Source organism: Blennius ocellaris (genome assembly GCF_963422515.1).
Source record: "Blennius ocellaris genome assembly, chromosome: 11".
Taxonomy (NCBI): domain Eukaryota; kingdom Metazoa; phylum Chordata; class Actinopteri; order Blenniiformes; family Blenniidae; genus Blennius; species Blennius ocellaris.
In genome coordinates, this window is record NC_137660.1 from 3,632,702 (window position 1) to 3,651,576 (window position 18,875).

At 48.7% G+C, this 18,875-nt stretch overlaps 1 protein-coding gene across 1 annotated transcript in view; it reads left to right on the forward strand.

Annotated features, from left to right (window-relative positions):
- The window catches only part of nfatc3b (nuclear factor of activated T cells 3b), a 76,479-nt gene that overhangs the window by 11,519 nt on the left and 46,085 nt on the right, over positions 1 to 18,875 (forward strand). The window contains exons 2-3 of the mRNA XM_080504212.1: positions 7,872 to 8,544; positions 10,000 to 10,404. Of these exons, the coding sequence (XP_080360338.1) occupies positions 7,872 to 8,544; positions 10,000 to 10,404 (1,078 nt within the window). The remainder of the gene's footprint in view (positions 1 to 7,871; positions 8,545 to 9,999; positions 10,405 to 18,875) is intronic.

The window sequence follows — 18,875 nt, forward strand, 5'->3', positions numbered from 1 at the left end:
GTCACACCTCCACCTGAAAATGTTAAAAAGTTAAACTCTGCAGCCTCTATTAACACTATAAAGTCTTTCTCATCAAAGTTTGATCAACAGGAATCCAGTAAATCCAGAAAGCAAGGACTTTTTTTAATAGTGCCTCCCTCAGTGTGAAACCTGGACCTGATGGATGAAGAGCTGAGATCCTGGTTCACATTCTTCCTTTTCAAAAACTTCTCCATCACTGTCACTGACACAGTACTTTGATACAAGATGGTAGCAGGAGGTGGAGATGAACCACACTGACGTCTGTCACTTTACATTTCACCGGCAAAGTTCTGTGCTGCCCTCTAGTGGTGAAGAGTATTTATACATGATTACTCTGCAACACACTGTCGCTGTGAGAGCAAATGTTTTTTAGAAAAAAATGTGAAATGTGATAATTTCCCACGACTCAGCTGACGATCTGGAGGAAACACCAGTGAGCCGCGGAGCAGAGGGTGAAGAACTCTGGTTTAGAGTCATCGTCACTGTTTGGGGTAGTGAGTGTGAAGTTACTCAAAATGACCACTCAGTTACAGTTACTGGCTACTTCTTTAAAAAGATATGGAGCGAGTTTGTCCCGGGTTGGTTTCTTCAGAACTGCCGTAATGTTTGTTGTCAATAGATTCAACCAATTGCTGGAAATGTTCCTCCATATTGACACAAAGAACGTCACACATGCTGAACAGCCATGATTAAAAAAACAAAAAGAAAAAAGTCAAGCTTCTTTTTCACACAGCCCAACTTACTGGAGTGTGACTTGACCTGGATCTGAAGCGTTTGGAGCACACAATAGTATAACAGTAGTTTCTGCGAGGCTAAGATGGAATCATGTATGAATTAATTATTTAAAACGTGGCTCCATTCATGAGACACTGGTTTTCCGGCTATTTGTCTGCAGACCTATAACAAGTGGACGTCAGCCTCCAGGTCTGAGGCTCTGCTGTGATGATCCCAGTTCACTTCTGGTGCCGTTCCTTCTTCTTCTTCTTCTGCTGCTGCTGCTGCTCGCCGTGAGAAAAGACTCTGACAGGATTATGTTCCGACGGCGCTTTGTGGTTTGTCTTTGGTCCGGAGCTGCTTGGTCACAGCCAAGATCGTCTGGTACTGGACGTCCAGCCTCTGTTTTAGACCAACTTCCAGAAATGCAGAACCTAAATTCTTTTATTGTCTGATGCGGTTTTACAAAATTGTTGCAGCATTTTCCTTCACATGCTGGTCTGATGGCTCTCTGTGGAAGAAACGCTTAAACAGCATCATCAACGTGTGGTCCAGTACGATCATCAGCAGAGGGACTTGAGCACAATCTGAGAGAACAAGAAGATGAAGAAGCAAAAAGAATCATCAGCCAACCAGAACATGACCTGTCGAAGGAACTTCTCATGCCTTCAGGCAGACCTCATGTCCAAAGAACAACTAATGGCTTCTCAGTCTTTCTCTTTCTCAGTCTCTTCTATTAAGTTCTTAAACACCGACGACACCCATTTTAAATCCCAATCAGAACGAGCTTTATCGGCCAGGGATGTTTAACACGCAAGTAAAGTAAGTAAGTAAGTAAAGTTTGTTTATAAAGCGCTTTTCACAGATAAAATCACAAAGTGCTGTACAGGAGGAAAGGTGAAACAACAATATAAAATATATATACACGTATATATATTAAAGTGACACTAGTGAAAAGCCATCAACCAAAAGCTCCTAAATAAACATGTTTTCAAGTCCTTTTTAAAAGAGATAACAGTCGGCCAGGCGCAGAGACAGGACAGAGACAGGACAGAGACAGGGACAGAGACAGGACAGGGACAGGCGCAGAGACAGGACAGGGACAGGGGCAGAGACAGGACAGGGGCAGAGACAGGACAAAGACAGGGACAGAGCGTTCCACAGTCTAGGGGCCACAGACTGGAAAGACGGGTCCCCCCGGGTATTATAATGGGTCTTAGGGACCACAAGCAGGTTCTGGCCAGACAACCGAAGAGTACGGCCAGAGGAGTGCGGCTTCAGGAGGTCCAAGATGTCCTGTGGGGCCGGACTGGTCCAGGATGTGGGGCCGGACTGGTCCAGGATGTGGGGCCTGACTGGTCCAGGATGTGGGGCCGGACTGGTCCAGGATGTGGGGCCGGACTGTTTAAGGCTCAAGGACTATGACTTCAGGAGACTGAGCTCTGTTTGTGTAAAGTAACATGAATAATAACAATAAAGTATTGAGAGGCTCAGTACTACAGTGGTGAGCAGGGACAAGGTGATGAGGTCAACATGAGGTCGTTGACTTTCACTGGTGACGTTAGTCTGCAAAGATGATCGTTTAAATGAATGAGTGTGTATGTGTACATTTAAAGTGACAGTCAGTGACTGAGTTCATCAGTTCATCAGTTCATCAGAGACATCCTGGCCAACAAGCTGATCTGTAGCGCCTGCTGGAGGGGGGGCGTTTGAAGAGTCTGTGGGTTAGGGTTAGGGTTGGGGGGGGGGGGGGGGGGGGGGGGGTCGACATCCATGATCTTTTCTGCAGTCCTCATTGTCTGTTGTAGTCTGTCTGTCCAGACTGGTTCAGATCCAAACCAGACAGTGATGGAGGTACACAGAACAGACTGAATGACGGAGGTGTAGAACATGATGAGCAGCTCCTGGGGAATGATGGAGGTGTAGAACATGATGAGCAGCTCCTGGGGAATGATGGAGGTGTAGAACAGGATGAGGAGCTCCTGGGGAATGACGGAGGTGTAGAACATGATGAGCAGCTCCTGGGGAATGATGGAGGTGTAGAACATGATGAGCAGCTCCTGGGGAATGATTGAGGCGTAGAACATGATGAGCAGCTCCTGGGGAATGATGGAGGTGTAGAACATGATGAGCAGCTCCTGGGGAATGACGGAGGTGTAGAACATGATGAGGAGCTCCTGGGGAATGATGGAGGTGTAGAACATGATGAGCAGCTCCTGGGGAATGATGGAGGTGTAGAACATGATGAGCAGCTCCTGGGGAATGATTGAGGCGTAGAACATGATGAGGAGCTCCTGGGGAATGATGGAGGTGTAGAACATGATGAGCAGCTCCTGGGGAATGACGGAGGTGTAGAACATGAGCAGCTCCTGGGGAATGACGGAGGTGTAGAACATGAGCAGCTCCTGGGGAATGATGGAGGTGTAGAACAGGATGAGGAGCTCCTGGGGAATGATGGAGGTGTAGAACATGATGAGCAGCTCCTGGGGAATGATGGAGGTGTAGAACAGGATGAGCAGCTCCTGGGGCAGGTTACCCTTCTTGAGCTGACAGGAAGTACATCCTCTGCTGGGCCTTCCTCCTGAGAGTCTATGTGAGACGACCACTTCAGGTTCTCAGAGATTGTGGATCCCAGGAACCTGAAGGAGTCCACAGTAGACACCCTGCTGTTCAGAATGGTGAGGGGGGAGTGGGGGGGTTCTCCTGAAGTCCACCGTCCTCTCCACAGTCTTGAGCAGGTCCAGCTCCAGATGGGTCTGACTGCACCAGAGGGTCAGCTGGTCCACCTCCCGTCTCCAGGCGGACTGGTCTTCATGCTGGATGAGACTGATGATGGTGGTGTCGTTTCACAGGAGGGTCCCCTGAGGTGCAGTCATTGGTGGGGAGAGGACTCACCCATGGGGGACGCCAGTACTGGTGGTCCGGGTCCTTGACGTGACCCGCTGCCTCCTGTCAGTCAGGAAGTTGGTGGTCCACTGACAGGTGGAGGCCGGCCGGTAAGCTGGGGGTGTTGTCGGTGCACAATGTTCGATGCAGAGTTGAAGTCCACAAACAGGGTCCTGGCCTAGGTCTCTGGGGTGTCGAGGTGGTGCAGGACGTAGTTGGTCCCATGTTGACTGCATCCTCCACCCACCTGTTTGTCCGGCAGGCAAACTGTCAGGGGTCCATCAGGGGGTCCAGCAGGGGGTCCATCAGGGGGTCCAGCAGGGGGCCTGTGATGTCCTTCAGGTGGTTCAACACCTGCCTCTCAAAGGACTTCATGACCACAGACGGGGGGCGACGGGTCTGTAGTCAGAGTCCTGTGAGTCATTGACTTTATTAAGAGGACATTATTTATATTTCTTGGGGTTTTTTGTGGCTGTTTTACTGTTTTTATTCTGTGCTTCATATTTAATCTTATCTGTTCTGACATCTCCCTCTGTCCCATGCTTTATTGTTTCCTTGACAGATTGATGATTGGATTATTGACTATTTATATAATTAACTGAATGTAGGTATGAATATAAATATACACTGGGAAGCTACAAATGAATAAACACGGACTAACAGCGCGAATCGGAAGAAGCAGACTCAGGAAGCAGACATGGAGCAGTGAGGAAGGAGCTCACTGATGCCTGATCTGAAGACGATACTGCGCTTGTTTGTCACGGACCATGAGCCTCTTGACCAAAGTCTGGTGTGGCGCTAGCAGGGCTGCTGTCAACCCGCCTTTGGACTTGTTTTGCAGCTGGAACCTGAAGTGACCCAGGATTCCAGTGACTGCTGGTCACAGCTGCACAGTGGTCTGGAGAAGTTCTACCCAATCCCTCCTTCCAGACTTGTTCCAGCTCAGAGAGATTCTCAGGACGTTTACGGTCCATTTCTCTGTCGGCTATTTCAAGAGTATCTCTGTTGTATTCAGACCTGGAGTCTGACTGGGTCATTCCAAAAATATGTTTTCTTCATTGGAATCTATGTTCCATATTTAAGCCCAATTCCCCCAATAGTCCAGATGCTGATTTAAAGACTACGAAGACTCTACCATGCATATTGTGTCTACAGCTCCATTGAGACTCACGGAATCAGGACAATGAGTTTCCTTGTGAGTCCATTAGACTACAGACCATTCAAGTTTTTACCAGAGAACATTTGAAAAGCCTTGATCCTTGATGGTATTAGGTGGTGCCTATGGTGTGAACAGTGGACACAGGGAATGGATCCATCAATGCTGAGCAACGTTTGGTCCAATCCAGGCAACTTCTCTTTCATTGAAGACCTTTCATATTTTAGTAAGCCCACACTATATCTCAGACACAAGAATAATCCAGAAACTGTCCCAATAGAAGGACATTACCCAAATCGAAACAGTGAAGTAAAGATCCAGGAAGGAATTGAACAAGGTTGATATCTCTGAACTTCGGCAGCTTGTTTCCTGGCGTCTCAGACATTTACTTTCTTCAAAGATGAAGAGATGCTGCACAGTGGTGATCATGAACCTGTCCTACTATTTCAGGCAAATCAAATGAGCTTTTGATGAAATGTCTCCATGTTTAATTTCATCTGAAGGCAGTTGTTGTTCATGGAGCCTCGTACTGAAGGGTCTTCTTCAGTTTCAACATCCAGTCTAATGCAAAGTAATTGATTGAGAGATCTTTTTTGTTAACCTGTGTTTATCTCGCTCCATCTGCTCTTATCTGATTTGACTGATTCAATTTGAGATATGCAAGCTAATGACTCTTAAACATCTGTTTGGAGTCATTATTTATTAGTATTCAGTATCATTATTTATTAGTATTCAGTATCATTATTTATTAGTATTCAGCAGTACTCAGACTGTGGAATTGCAGTCTAAGAAAAACCAAGAATTTGCAGTAGTATGTGTGGTTTTACATGAAGCACACTATATTTGTTTGTACTTTCAACTTGGATGATATCAGATCACATTTAATGAAGAAGTTATATTAAATGTTTTAGCATTTGTTATCAGTTTGTTGCATCTGTTGTTTTTCTGTGTGGTCAGACTCTCACTGTCAAATCTCACTTCCTGGTTTGAGAACAGCTGGTGGAGGGTGTGAGCTCCTCCCTTCCCTTTAAGGGGTTAACTGTCGCATCAGATCTCAGTCGTGAGGCTGAAACCGAGGCAGTGCAGCAAGTCACAGTTCATGGTTTGATACCCACTTTGCATACAGCATACAAGGTGTGTGTGTGTGTGTGTGTGTGTGTGTGTGTGTGTGTGTGTGTGTGTGTGTGTGTGTGTGTGTGTGTGTGTGTGTGTGTGTGTGTGTGTGTGTGTGTGTGTGTGTGTGTGTGTGTGTGTGTGTGTGTGTGTGTGTGTGTGTGGTAATAATAGCTGGGTTGTGTGCAGCAGTGTGACTGAGCTTACTGAACTGTGGAAGAACATCTGTCACCATTATTAGTGCAGTGATATTTTCTGCTACTATGGAGTTACTGTTGTGGAACTGAACACCAAGCAAACTGATACGACTATAAATACACCGTATAGAATAAATTAGAGATACTTCATTGAATACATGAAAGTAGTTTACATTAGGAGACGATTCTGGTTCTTCTTGTCGACACGCCCCATTAGGCAAACTTGAGTTTTGTTGGTGAGAATCAGTGATGCCGGTAAAACGTTAATTCATAACGTGTTATTCTCATATGACTTCTTATTTCAGTAAACAGTATTCTCACACGTTACTATTTCCAAACCAGTTATCCAATTTAAGTTACTTGTCCAAGTCACTGCGTTACTATAGTAGCATTACTATAGTAGCATTACTATAGTAGCATTACTATAGTAGCATTACTATTGTAGCATTACTATTGTAGCGTTACTATAGTAGCATTACTATTGTAGCGTTACTATAGTAGCATTACTATAGTAGCATTACTATTGTAGCATTGCTATAGTAGCATTACTATTGTAGCGTTTCTATAGTAGCATTACTATAGTAGCATTACTATTGTAGCATTACTATAGTAGCATTACTATTGTAGTATTACTATAGTCGTATTACTATTGTAGTATTACTATAGTAGCATTACTATTATAGCATTACTATAGTAGCATTACTATTGTAGCGTTACTATTGTAGCATTACTATAGCAGCATTACTATTGTAGCATTACTATTGTAGCATTACTATTGTAGTATTACTATAGTAGCATTACTATTATAGCATTACTATTGTAGCATTACTATTGTAGCGTTACTATAGTAGCGTTACTATTGTAGCATTACTATAGTAGCATTACTATTGTAGCATTACTATTGTAGCATTACTATTGTAGCGTTACTATTGTAGTATTACTATTGTAGCGTTTCTATAGTAGCATTACTATGGTAGCATTACTATTGTAGCGTTACTATTGTAGTATTACTATAGTAGCATTACTATTGTAGTACTACTATAGTAGCATTACTATAGTAGCATTACTATTGTAACTATTACTATAGTAACTATTACTATTGTAACTATTACTATTGTAACTATTACTATAGAAACTATTACTATTGTAACTATTACTATAGAAACTATTACTATAGTAACGTTACTATAGTAACTATTACTATAGTAACTATTACTATAGTAATAGTTTCTATAGTAATAGTTACTATAGTAATAGTTTCTATAGTAATAGTTACAATAGTAATAGTTAGAATAGCAATAGTTACAATAGTAATAGTTACAATAGTAATAGTTTCTATAGTAATTGTTTCTAGAGTAATAGTTTCAATAGTAATAGTTACAATAGTAATAGTTACAATAGTAATAGTTACAATAGTAATAGTTACTATAGTAATGCTCCAACAGGCAGCAGGACAGTTTCTTGTCTGTGAAGCCGTCTTGTTACCAAACACAACCGACTGTGTCTGTTTCTGTTGGGAGGAGAACCGACGAGCAATGACACATGCATACAGTCTTCAGGTTCAGCTGCCCCGCCCCCTTCTCCACTCTCAGCCAATCACAGGCCAACCCACTCTAACGGTGTGTTCAGGTGACACAAAAGAATTGGAACCAACCATTGTCATCACTAAACCTTCACATTGCAGTCACACCCCTACTGGAAGTTAACCTTCATGTCAAAGCCTGTCGTACAAAGTTGCAGTCTTGTTTGCAGTGTAAATGATGTTGTCTGTTGGTTCTTCACAGGCCACAGTGGTGATGTGGGGTGTTCTGCCCCCTCCCCCCTCGGTCCAGCCGGACCTCCCTCCAGCCAGGAGCTGCAGGGTCCCCCTTCATGTTGGTCCACCGCCCACATCAACCTGAACGTTGGACACCAGCTTCAGGGGAACTCCAGAGCCTTCGAATGTCCCAGCATTCACATCACCTCCATCGCTCCGAACCACCAAATGGAGGCCAGCAGCCCCCAGCAGGTTCAGGCGGTTGGGGGGGCAGAGGGTGGTGACCCTGAGGCGCCCTGGTCCAGAGACCAGCTGTACCTGCCTCTGGACCCCTGCTACCGAGACCCGGCACTCTGTCCCAGCCCCTGCAGCAGCTTGTCCTCCAGGAGCTGGATGTCAGACCTGTCCTCCTGCGAGTCCTTCCCTCAGCCCTACGATGACGTGGAGGGCGAGCTGCGCAGCGCGGCCCTCCTCGCGCTGGGGTCCCCCCTCGCGCTGGGGTCCCCCCTCGGGTCGCCCCTGGGCTCCCCGGGCTGTGGGGGCGGGGCCTTTGGGGTGGAGCTGTGGCAGCAGAAGTACCAGCATCCCTCAGCGTACGGTCCGGTGTTCTCACCCTACCAGTCGCCCCGCCAGTCGCCTTGCCACTCCCCTCGCAACAGCATCACTGAAGACAGCTGGCTGAGCCGACGGCCCACTTCCAGGTAGACGTCAGTCTCTACAGGTCCTGTCCTGTCCTGGCAAAGGAAAACTGAACATGCATGAAGAAGGTTCAACAGAATGAGCGAATTACAGCTTTCTACATTTTGGTTAACATTAAAGTCCCAGTGAAATGTAAACTACTTTGCAAAAAACGATAGTTGGGGTTCTACTTCTAAGGTTCCTCCGACTCTGCCCCACCACTGTTGTCGCATAACAAAGTTATTTGAATTTTGAATCTCCAGCCGAGGAAGTCGGGGGAATCCTTCTTCGTGAGCGTGACGTCAAGAGTTGTGCAGATCTCCATCTGTTGTGTTTATATCGGCTTGTTTCCTCTTAAATATCCAAGTTTTTACAGTGTTTTGAAGTTCTAGTCGGCGTTTAATGAGCCTTGATGAAAGATTGAGCCTGGAAGAGACCAGAGAGGAGAAAAGGAGCACGGCTAGCGGCTAGCGGGAGCCGCTAGCTCGGGCGGCTAGTAGACGATCAAGTAACACCTGGACTCATCTTCAGTGATTCAGTCTTCTAGCTCTTGGACATGTTGGATCCAGGAAGCCGGTCGTTCTGCCAAAAGTCAGGAGCCTCAAAGCCTCAAAGGTGAAAACTGGCGGCTGCTGAGGCGAGGAGACGAGGACGAATGGAGGACGAAGCGTCTTCTGCTTCCTCAAACATGTTCCAGACGGGGTCACCGATGGCAGAACCACCTTCTGTGTCTTCTTCATCAATCACTGGGTTTGAAATGACCATGATGATGAAATATGGTTCAATTCAGCCTCTTCGTGGTCAAAACTCTGATCCTCCATCATGTAAACACAACTTGGGCGTGTGCACAACTCGTGATGTCACTATTATAGTCAGAAGCTCCGCCCAGCAGAGGAAATAGCGCTGTTTATCAGCTATTTTCTCACAGATTGTCGTGTTTTAACATTTTACCTTCAGCCAGTTAGCAGGAAAATGTTCTAGAAGAGACACCAGAGAGTTTTGGAGGTGGAACTTTCATTTCACTGGGACTTTAAATGTGACATTTTCTGCAAAATGGAAGTCAAACTGCTCCAGCGTTGCCACAAACTGATTTAAATGTGTTTATAGTATGAATAAATAAGTATAGAAACAACAACAGAAACAACAACATTTGAGAAACATTCCTATAATGTATTCACTGTATTTTTCAGGCTCAGTCACATTATCTTTTACTTAAATTAAGAAGCGACTTTTATATCAAATCAAATCAAACTTTATTTATAGAGCACCTTTCATACAGAAAACACATGCAACTCAAAGCGCTTCACATAAAATAGAAATAAAATAGAAACACACGCCAGTGTTCAGTGGAGCTCACTCGAAGGACTTTTAGACTGAAATTCAGCAGCAAGGCTGTGTTTGGGGAAATCTAGAATGTAGTAGGACTCTGATGTGAAATTGTGTCAAAACGGTATAATATTGTTGAAACTGTTTCTCAGGCCGTCGTCCAGACCGACGTCCCCCTGTGGGAAGAGACGGCACTGCAGCGCCGACCCTCAGGCCCGCCCCCCCTCCCCCTCCCCTCATCACCCCCTCAGCCCGGCCCCCGGCGCCTCCCCGCGGGGCAGCGTGACAGACGAAACCTGGGCGGGCAGCCTCGGCGGGACCCCGGGCCCCCCCCCGCTGGGCGGCTGTCAGGAGCTGGACGTTCCCTCCAAGACCAGGAGGACCTCGGGGGGGCAGCTGGGCTTGCTTATGGGGCAAGCAGAGCCCGACGTGGAGCCCTACCTGGGCTCTCCTGCAGAGGAGGGGCGGGAGCAGGACGGCCTGGCCGAGCTCTTCCTCCAGGTGCCCTCACACTTCAGCTGGACCACACCCAACTGTGGAGACCCTCCTCTGTTCAGGTGGGTGTGACTCCCCAAACCTCCCTGACCGGCACTTCTCGTCCAGGGGTTGTGACCTTTAATGCTCAAAGAGCCATTTAGTCCCGTTTCCCACTGAACTCAACACCCAAAGACACTCATTTTATTTTGACAGTCCCCCAGGCAGACCATGCAAGGAGGACACGACACACCAGTCTTTTATTTTGACAGTCCCCCAGTAGACCATGCCAGGAGGACACGACACACCAGTCTTTTATTTTGACAGTCCCACAGTAGACCATGCCAGGAGGACACTACACACCAGTCTTTTATTTTGACAGTCCCCCAGTAGACCATGCAAGGAGGACACGACACACCAGTCTTTTATTTTGACAGTCCCCCAGGCAGACCATGCAAGGAGGACACTACACACCAGTCTTTTATTTTGACAGTCCCCCAGTAGACCATGCCAGGAGGACACTACACACCAGTCTTTTATTTTGACAGTCCCCCAGTAGACCATGCCAGGAGGACACTACACACCAGTCTTTTATTTTGACAGTCCCCCAGTAGAACATGCCAGGAGGACACGACACACAAAACCTTCTTCACTGCAGGTTGACAACTTACAACTAATAAACTAAACTACATGAACTAAGCAACAAAAACACAACACAACACAATTATTACCGACACTATAAATCTAATATAACCCCCAATAATTACATTTAAAACACGACAAACAGAAACTCCCATAATGCATTGCAGCTCTCAGCTCCTTTATCGCTACACATTATTAAAATGGAAGATAAATGTGGGAGATCTGGATTGTTAGAACCATGAGTGTGATGGTGTGTCTTTAATGTCCTGTAGTTGTTGTGGAATTCACTAGAATGTTCCGTCACTCTCAACAAGTCTGTAATGAACCTCCTGGAACTGTGGGCTTTTACTGTGAAAGGTACAGGAAGCTCCCAGCTTCAGACACCAGTTGAGCCGCTGTCATGACCTGCAGCCGCAATTCTACCTTCTTCATCCTTTATTGTTGTAATGACGTTACATCGCTGCTCGTTCACAACCCTACATTTTACCACTCTTTGTAGGGACTGCGCTCTGGGTGGCCTTGCCTCCTTATGTCCCTCTCTGGGTGGCTTTGCCTCCTTACGTCCCTCTCTGGGGGGCCTTGCCTCCTTACGTCCCTCTCTGGGTGGCCTTGCCTCCTTACGTCCCTCTCTGGGTGGCCTTGCCTCCTTACGTCCCTCTCTGGGTGGCCTTGCCTCCTTACGTCCCTCTCTGAGTGGCCTTGCCTCCTTACGTCCCTCTCTGGGGGGCCTTGCCTCCTTACGTCCCTCTCTGGGTGGCCTTGCCTCCTTACGTCCCTCTCTGGGTGGCCTTGCCTCCTTACGTCCCTCTCTGGGGGGCCTTGCCTCCTTACGTCCCTCTCTGGGTGGCCTTGCCTCCTTACGTCCCTCTCTGGGTGGCCTTGCCTCCTTACGTCCCTCTCTGGGTGGCCTTGCCTCCTTACGTCCCTCTCTGGGTGGCTTTGCCTCCTTACGTCCCTCTCTGGGGGGCCTTGCCTCCTTACGTCCCTCTCTGGGTGGCCTTGCCTCCTTACGTCCCTCTCTGGGTGGCTTTGCCTCCTTACGTCCCTCTCTGGGGGGCCTTGCCTCCTTACGTCCCTCTCTGGGTGGCTTTGCCTCCTTACGTCCCTCTCTGGGTGGCCTTGCCTCCTTACGTCCCTCTCTGGGTGGCCTTGCCTCCTTACGTCCCTCTCTGGGTGGCTTTGCCTCCTTACGTCCCTCTATGGGTGGCCTTGCCTCCTTACGTCCCTCTCTGGGTGGCTTTGCCTCCTTACGTCCCTCTATGGGTGGCCTTGCCTCCTTACGTCCCTCTCTGGGTGGCCTTGCCTCCTTACGTCCCTCTCTGGGGGGCCTTGCCTCCTTACGTCCCTCTCTGGGGGGCATTGCCTCCTTACGTCCCTCTCTGGGTGGCCTTGCCTCCTTACGTCCCTCTCTGGGGGGCCTTGCCACCTTACGTCCCTCTCTGGGGGGCTTTGCCTCCTTACGTCCCTCTCTGGGTGGCCTTGCCTCCTTACGTCCCTCTCTGGGTGGCTTTTCCTCCTTATGTCCCTCTCTGGGGGGCCTTGCCTCCTTACGTCCCTCTCTGGGGGGCCTTGCCTCCTTACGTCCCTCTCTGGGGGGCATTGCCTCCTTACGTACCTCTCTGGGGGGCCTTGCCTCCTTACGTCCCTCTCTGGGTGGCTTTGCCTCCTTACGTCCCTCTCTGGGTGGCCTTGCCTCCTTACGTCCCTCTCTGGGGGGCCTTGCCTCCTTACGTACCTCTCTGGGGGGCCTTGCCTCCTTACGTCCCTCTCTGGGTGGCTTTGCCTCCTTACGTCCCTCTCTGGGTGGCCTTGCCTCCTTACGTCCCTCTCTGGGGGGCCTTGCCTCCTTACGTCCCTCTCTGGGGGGCCTTGCCTCCTTACATCCCTCTCTGGGTGGCCTTGCCTCCTTACGTCCCTCTCTGGGTGGCTTTGCCTCCTTACGTCCCTCTCTGGGGGGCCTTGCCTCCTTACGTCCCTCTCTGGGTGGCTTTGCCTCCTTACGTCCCTCTCTGGGGGGCCTTGCCTCCTTACGTCCCTCTCTGGGTGGCCTTGCCTCCTTACGTCCCTCTCTGGGTGGCTTTGCCTCCTTACGTCCCTCTCTGGGGGGCCTTGCCTCCTTACGTCCCTCTCTGGGTGGCTTTGCCTCCTTACGTCCCTCTCTGGGTGGCCTTGCCTCCTTACGTCCCTCTCTGGGTGGCTTTGCCTCCTTACGTCCCTCTCTGGGGGGGCCTTGCCTCCTTACGTCCCTCTATGGGTGGCCTTGCCTCCTTACGTCCCTCTCTGGGTGGCTTTGCCTCCTTACGTCCCTCTCTGGGGGGCCTTGCCTCCGTACGTACCTCTCTGGGTGGCTTTGCCTCCTTACGTCCCTCTCTGGGGGGCCTTGCCTCCTTACGTCCCTCTCTGGGGGGCCTTGCCTCCTTACGTCCCTCTCTGGGGGGCCTTGCCTCCTTACGTCCCTCTCTGGGTGGCTTTGCCTCCTTACGTCCCTCTCTGGGTGGCCTTGCCTCCTTACGTCCCTCTCTGGGTGGCTTTGCCTCCTTACGTCCCTCTCTGGGGGGCCTTGCCTCCGTACGTACCTCTCTGGGTGGCTTTGCCTCCTTACGTCCCTCTCTGGGGGGCCTTGCCTCCTTACGTCCCTCTCTGGGGGGCATTGCCTCCTTACGTACCTCTCTGGGGGGCCTTGCCTCCTTACGTCCCTCTCTGGGTGGCTTTGACTCCTTACGTCCCTCTCTGGGTGGCCTTGCCTCCTTACGTCCCTCTCTGGGTGGCCTTGCCTCCTTACGTCCCTCTCTGGGGGGCTTTGCCTCCTTACGTACCTCTCTGGGTGGCTTTGCCTCCTTACGTCCCTCTCTGGGGGGCTTTGCCTCCTTACGTCCCTCTCTGGGGGGCTTTGCCTCCTTACGTCCCTCTCTGGGGGGCTTTGCCTCCTTACGTCCCTGTCTGGGTGGCCTTGCCTCCTTACGTCCCTCTCTGGGTGGCCTTGCCTCCTTACGTCCCTCTCTGGGTGGCTTTGCCTCCTTACGTCCCTCTCTGGGGGGCCTTGCCTCCGTACGTACCTCTCTGGGTGGCTTTGCCTCCTTACGTCCCTCTCTGGGTGACCTTGCCTCCTTACGTCCCTCTCTGGGGGGCCTTGCCTCCATACGTCCCTCTCTGGGGGGCCTTGCCTCCTTACGTCCCTCTCTGGGGGGCCTTTCCTCCTTACGTCCCTCTCTGGGGGGCTTTGCCTCCTTACGTCCCTCTCTGGGTGGCCTTGCCTCCTTACGTACCTCTCTGGGTGGCTTTGCCTCCTTACGTCCCTCTCTGGGGGGCCTTGCCTCCTTACGTCCCTCTCTGGGGGGCCTTGCCTCCTTACGTCCCTCTCTGGGGGGCTTTGCCTCCTTACGTCCCTCTCTGGGGGGCCTTGCCTCCTTACGTCCCTCTCTGGGTGGCTTTGACTCCTTACGTCCCTCTCTGGGTGGCCTTGCCTCCTTACGTCCCTCTCTGGGTGGCCTTGCCTCCTTACGTCCCTCTCTGGGGGGCTTTGCCTCCTTACGTACCTCTCTGGGTGGCTTTGCCTCCTTACGTCCCTCTCTGGGGGGCTTTGCCTCCTTACGTCCCTCTCTGGGGGGCTTTGCCTCCTTACGTCCCTGTCTGGGTGGCCTTGCCTCCTTACGTCCCTCTCTGGGGGGCCTTGCCTCCATACGTCCCTCTCTGGGGGGCCTTGCTGTAGGAGCCCAAACACAGTTCATTGAGCTTGGTTAAAAAGATCAATAATTGAAGTTGATGTAAAACAGCAGCAATGTAAGACGTTTAGTTTGGTGGGAATTAGGAGCATTTACAAGTATTTTAGTTCACCTGGGCAATGATGTAATGAGTTAATCATTTAAAATGTTGTGGTTGATTTAAGTGGATAAAAGTTTAATTATTTTATTATTTGCAATGTTTGGGAAGGGAGATGTTTGGTGTTTCCTGGTGGCTGTGCACCTTTAATTGTTTGCTGATGCTCCCGGGTGGGGGCGGAGTTTGGGGGGGGCGGAGTTTGGGGGGATTACCTGTGACAGGAAGTCAGGCAGGTGAGAGTGGAGCCGCATGGGTTTTTGACCTCTCTCTCTCTCGCTCTCCCTTTTTCTTTTGTTTCTTGTGTCTTGGATGATTAATATTGACTTAACGGACCACTTTCAGAACCTGGAACACCTTTGGACATTTTATCTGTCCCACCCTTTTGTTTGTTTCTTTGACAAGTAAACTGTTAAACCTTACCAGTGGGCCTGTGGGGTTTTTTTTTTTTACTTGTTTGCGATGTGGATGAAGGAGAGGAGAAGAGAGAGAGCGTCACGCCAAGGCCACGTCTCAGTGGAAACTACATTCTAGTCAAAAAACCCGCTCTGCGCGGGTTATTGGAATCGTGGAACGCCTGACTGGAAAAGGATGACGGAAGAAGGACTCTGAAGGTTGTGGAAAGAGACGACATCAACTGTAAGTTGTATCTCACATGGATTTCACTACTGCCCGTTGGTTGAAGTCAGCTCACAAGCCACACTGCAGCGTGTGTGAGTGGCACTTGAAGTAAATAAAAGGAAAAAGAGGACGTCGTTGGTTTGAACGTCGAAGTTGATTAGTTATGGAAGGACCCGAGAGTGAAAAACCAGCTGTTAAAATGACTGAGAAGGCTGTGGAACATCACAAGGCTGGACAGCTGCAGGCACGCAGGTCCAAGCTGTCCCAACTCACCAGCATGGTAAAGCAAATTGAGCAATTAATGGAAGATGATGCAAATGTGGACACTGTAAAAAATAAACTACGGATTGAATTTAGTCATCTGCAGCAGGAATTAGCCGACTTAAATTCGGGTTTGGAAAAATTCATGACTGAAGAGGAATTTATGGATAATCAGAAGAGTTGGTTTGAGCCTAAAAATAAAACAATTAATGATTTCAATGAACGAAAGAAGTCATGAAACGCTCTGAAGAGTGTGATGAACAAGTGACGCACGCGGAGTGTAGGTCTACATCGTCCAAAATGATTATGAAACGTCTCAGCAGACCCGGATCACAACGTGGAAGCGTGGCGTCATCATCCTCCTCGGTCAGAGTAAAGGCAGAAATGGAGCGTGCAGCATTGAAGGCGAAGGCTGCTGCTTTAAATGAGAAGTTGGCAATAGAAAGGGAAGAAGCAGAGTGGCATGCAGAAAAAAGATGCAGGGAGGTTTTACTGCAATCAGAAGAAAAACGACGTGAGGCAGAGTTTGAAGCTGAACAAAAAAGGACAGAAGCCACAATAAAGGCCAGAAAAGAAATGCATGCAATGCAGACTGCTCTTGCTGAGTCGGATGCAAAAATGGAAGTTTTGCAAAGATTTGAAAACACACAGTCAGACACGAGCAGCATTGGAGCTGATGAACAGGCTAGCAGAAAGGGGGTGAAAACTGCCATTCAGTCACCACCACAGCTTTCCCCACCCAATGTTAAAGCTAATGTTCCAACAGCAGCACCTCAAAGACTCTTGGTCACGTCAAAAATGGAAGTTAACGATGGATCAGCACCTGATAGTTTAGCACCACAAAGAGCCTCATCCGCACCAAAAATGGAAGCTACTGATGGACCAGTGCTTGACAGTCTATGTCAAGCCATCACTCAGCAAGCCAACGTCACAGAGTACCTTGTGAGAATCATAAAGCTTCATTACTTCCTGATCTCACCATTCCAACGTTCAAGGGTGACCCACTTGAATATAAATCCTTTATCAGATCTGTAGAACATGGGGTTGAAGGCCGTACCAGTGACAACCGTGATCGCCTACAGTTTTTGCTGCAGTACACAAGTGGCCAAGCGCATGAGCTGGTTAAAAGCTGCATTCACATGGAACCTTCAGGAGGCTATGCTAAAGCGAAGCAAATGCTAGAGGAATTTTTTGGTGATGACTATCTGATAGCAGAGGCTTATATAAAGGAGGCTTTGGATTGGCCCATAATCAAGCCTGAAGATGGCGCCTCTCTTCAGTCCTTTGCGATATTCCTCACAGGCTGCTCCAACACCATGACGGATATTAGCTACATGGAAGACTTGGACAACACAGCTAATTAAAAGGCACTGGCTAACAAGCTTCCTTACAAGCTCAAAGAAACGTGGAGAAAGTATGCCTGTGACCTGCAAGAAAGAACAAAGACAAGAGCGAGGTTCACGGATTTTGTTAACTTCGTCAACAAACAAGTCAAATATATATTACATCCACTCTATGGAAACCTGAAAGAAATCAGCAGAAGCGCTAAAGACCCAGTCCGACAGAATCCAAGACTGCAATATGCACAAACATTCAAAACTAAGAAAGTATTCACAACAGCAGTTGTTAACCCCAGAACCGAAACCAAAGTCAAGAAGAAAAATGTCAAACCAGCAACATCATAACTCAACCTGTCGCAGTGGATGCCAACAGCAAGCCATGTGTTTATTGCAAGGGAGAGCAACACAGCCTCGCAACCTGCAGAAAACTGAAGAGCAAACCACACAAGGAAAAGATCGACTTCTTGAGAAGCAAAGGTTTGTGTTTTGCATGTTTGACACATGGTCACATGAGTAGCAGCTGCAGAGAGAAAGTGCAGTGTCAGGATTGCTCTCAAATACATCCTACATTGCTACACATGAACACTAAAGAGTCACGAGAAGAAGCAGTAAAAGAAAGTTGTGAGCAACAATCCGTATCTAGTGCTCTTGTGCAAACGATGGAAAGTTTTGGAGTCACTGGGGCCGGTAAGGAAGATTGTGTTCTTTCAATCATTCCAGTGTGTGTCAAGGCGCAAAAAGGAACCAAGACAGTGACAACGTACGCTTTCTTGGATCCAGGTAGCTCGCCTACTTTTGCTACTGAGTCACTGATAAACCTCCTAAACATGAAGGGTCGCAATTCAAGCATCTCGTTGCGAACAATGGGAAATGTATCCATTGTAAACACATGCATTGTGAATGGACTGGAAATCAGTGGCCTGGAAGAGGACGAGTTCATCGAACTTTCCGAGGTGTATGCACAAAACGACATTCCCGTGACCAAAGATAATATTCCCCGTCAAGAAGATGTCAACAGCTGGCCTCATCTGAAAGAGGTAAAACTTCCCACTGTCCAAGCAGAGGTTGGATTGCTCATTGGAGCAAATGTTCCCAAAGCGATGGAGCCACTACAGGTGATCAGCAGCGTGGATGACGGACCATACGCCGTGAGAACAAGATTAGGCTGGACAGTAAACGGACCTCTCAGAGGTGGAATGGAGGCAAATAACTCGAAAGAAGCCACTGCAAACCGAATCTCAGCAGCGAAGCTCGATGAGCTCTGGCAACTGCAGTTCAAGCAGGACTTTCCTGATGCTGGACAAAACGAAGACATAGAAATGTCTAAGGATGACCACCAGTTTATTGACATGGTGTCCCAATCTGCCAAACTTATGGATGGTCATTACAGTGTTTGCCTACCAGTGAGGAACAAGTCAGTGTACCTGCCCAACAACAGATCCGTTGCGGAGCAATGTGCATTGAACTTAAGGAAAAGACTCTGCAGAGACGTGAAGTTTCGCGCAGAATATGTTGCATTTATGGATGATATTCTCATGAAGGGCTACGCAGTGAAGTTCAACAGTGCCGAACAGGAGCCTCCCGAAGGGCGAGTATGGTATCTACCTCACCACGGAGTCAGGCATCCATTCAAGCAAAAGCTACGCGTTGTCTTTGACTGTGGAGCAAGCTTTGGAGGAACGTCACTGAACCAACAACTTCTACAAGGGCCAGACCTAACAAGCTCTCTGGTGGGTGTCCTCCTGAGGTTTCGACAAGAGACTGTGGCAGTTATGGCAGATGTGGAAGCCATGTTTCACCAAGTCAAAGTCAGCGATGAGGACACAGACCTCCTCAGGTTTCTTTGGTGGCCTGATGGGAACTGTGAGCAGGAG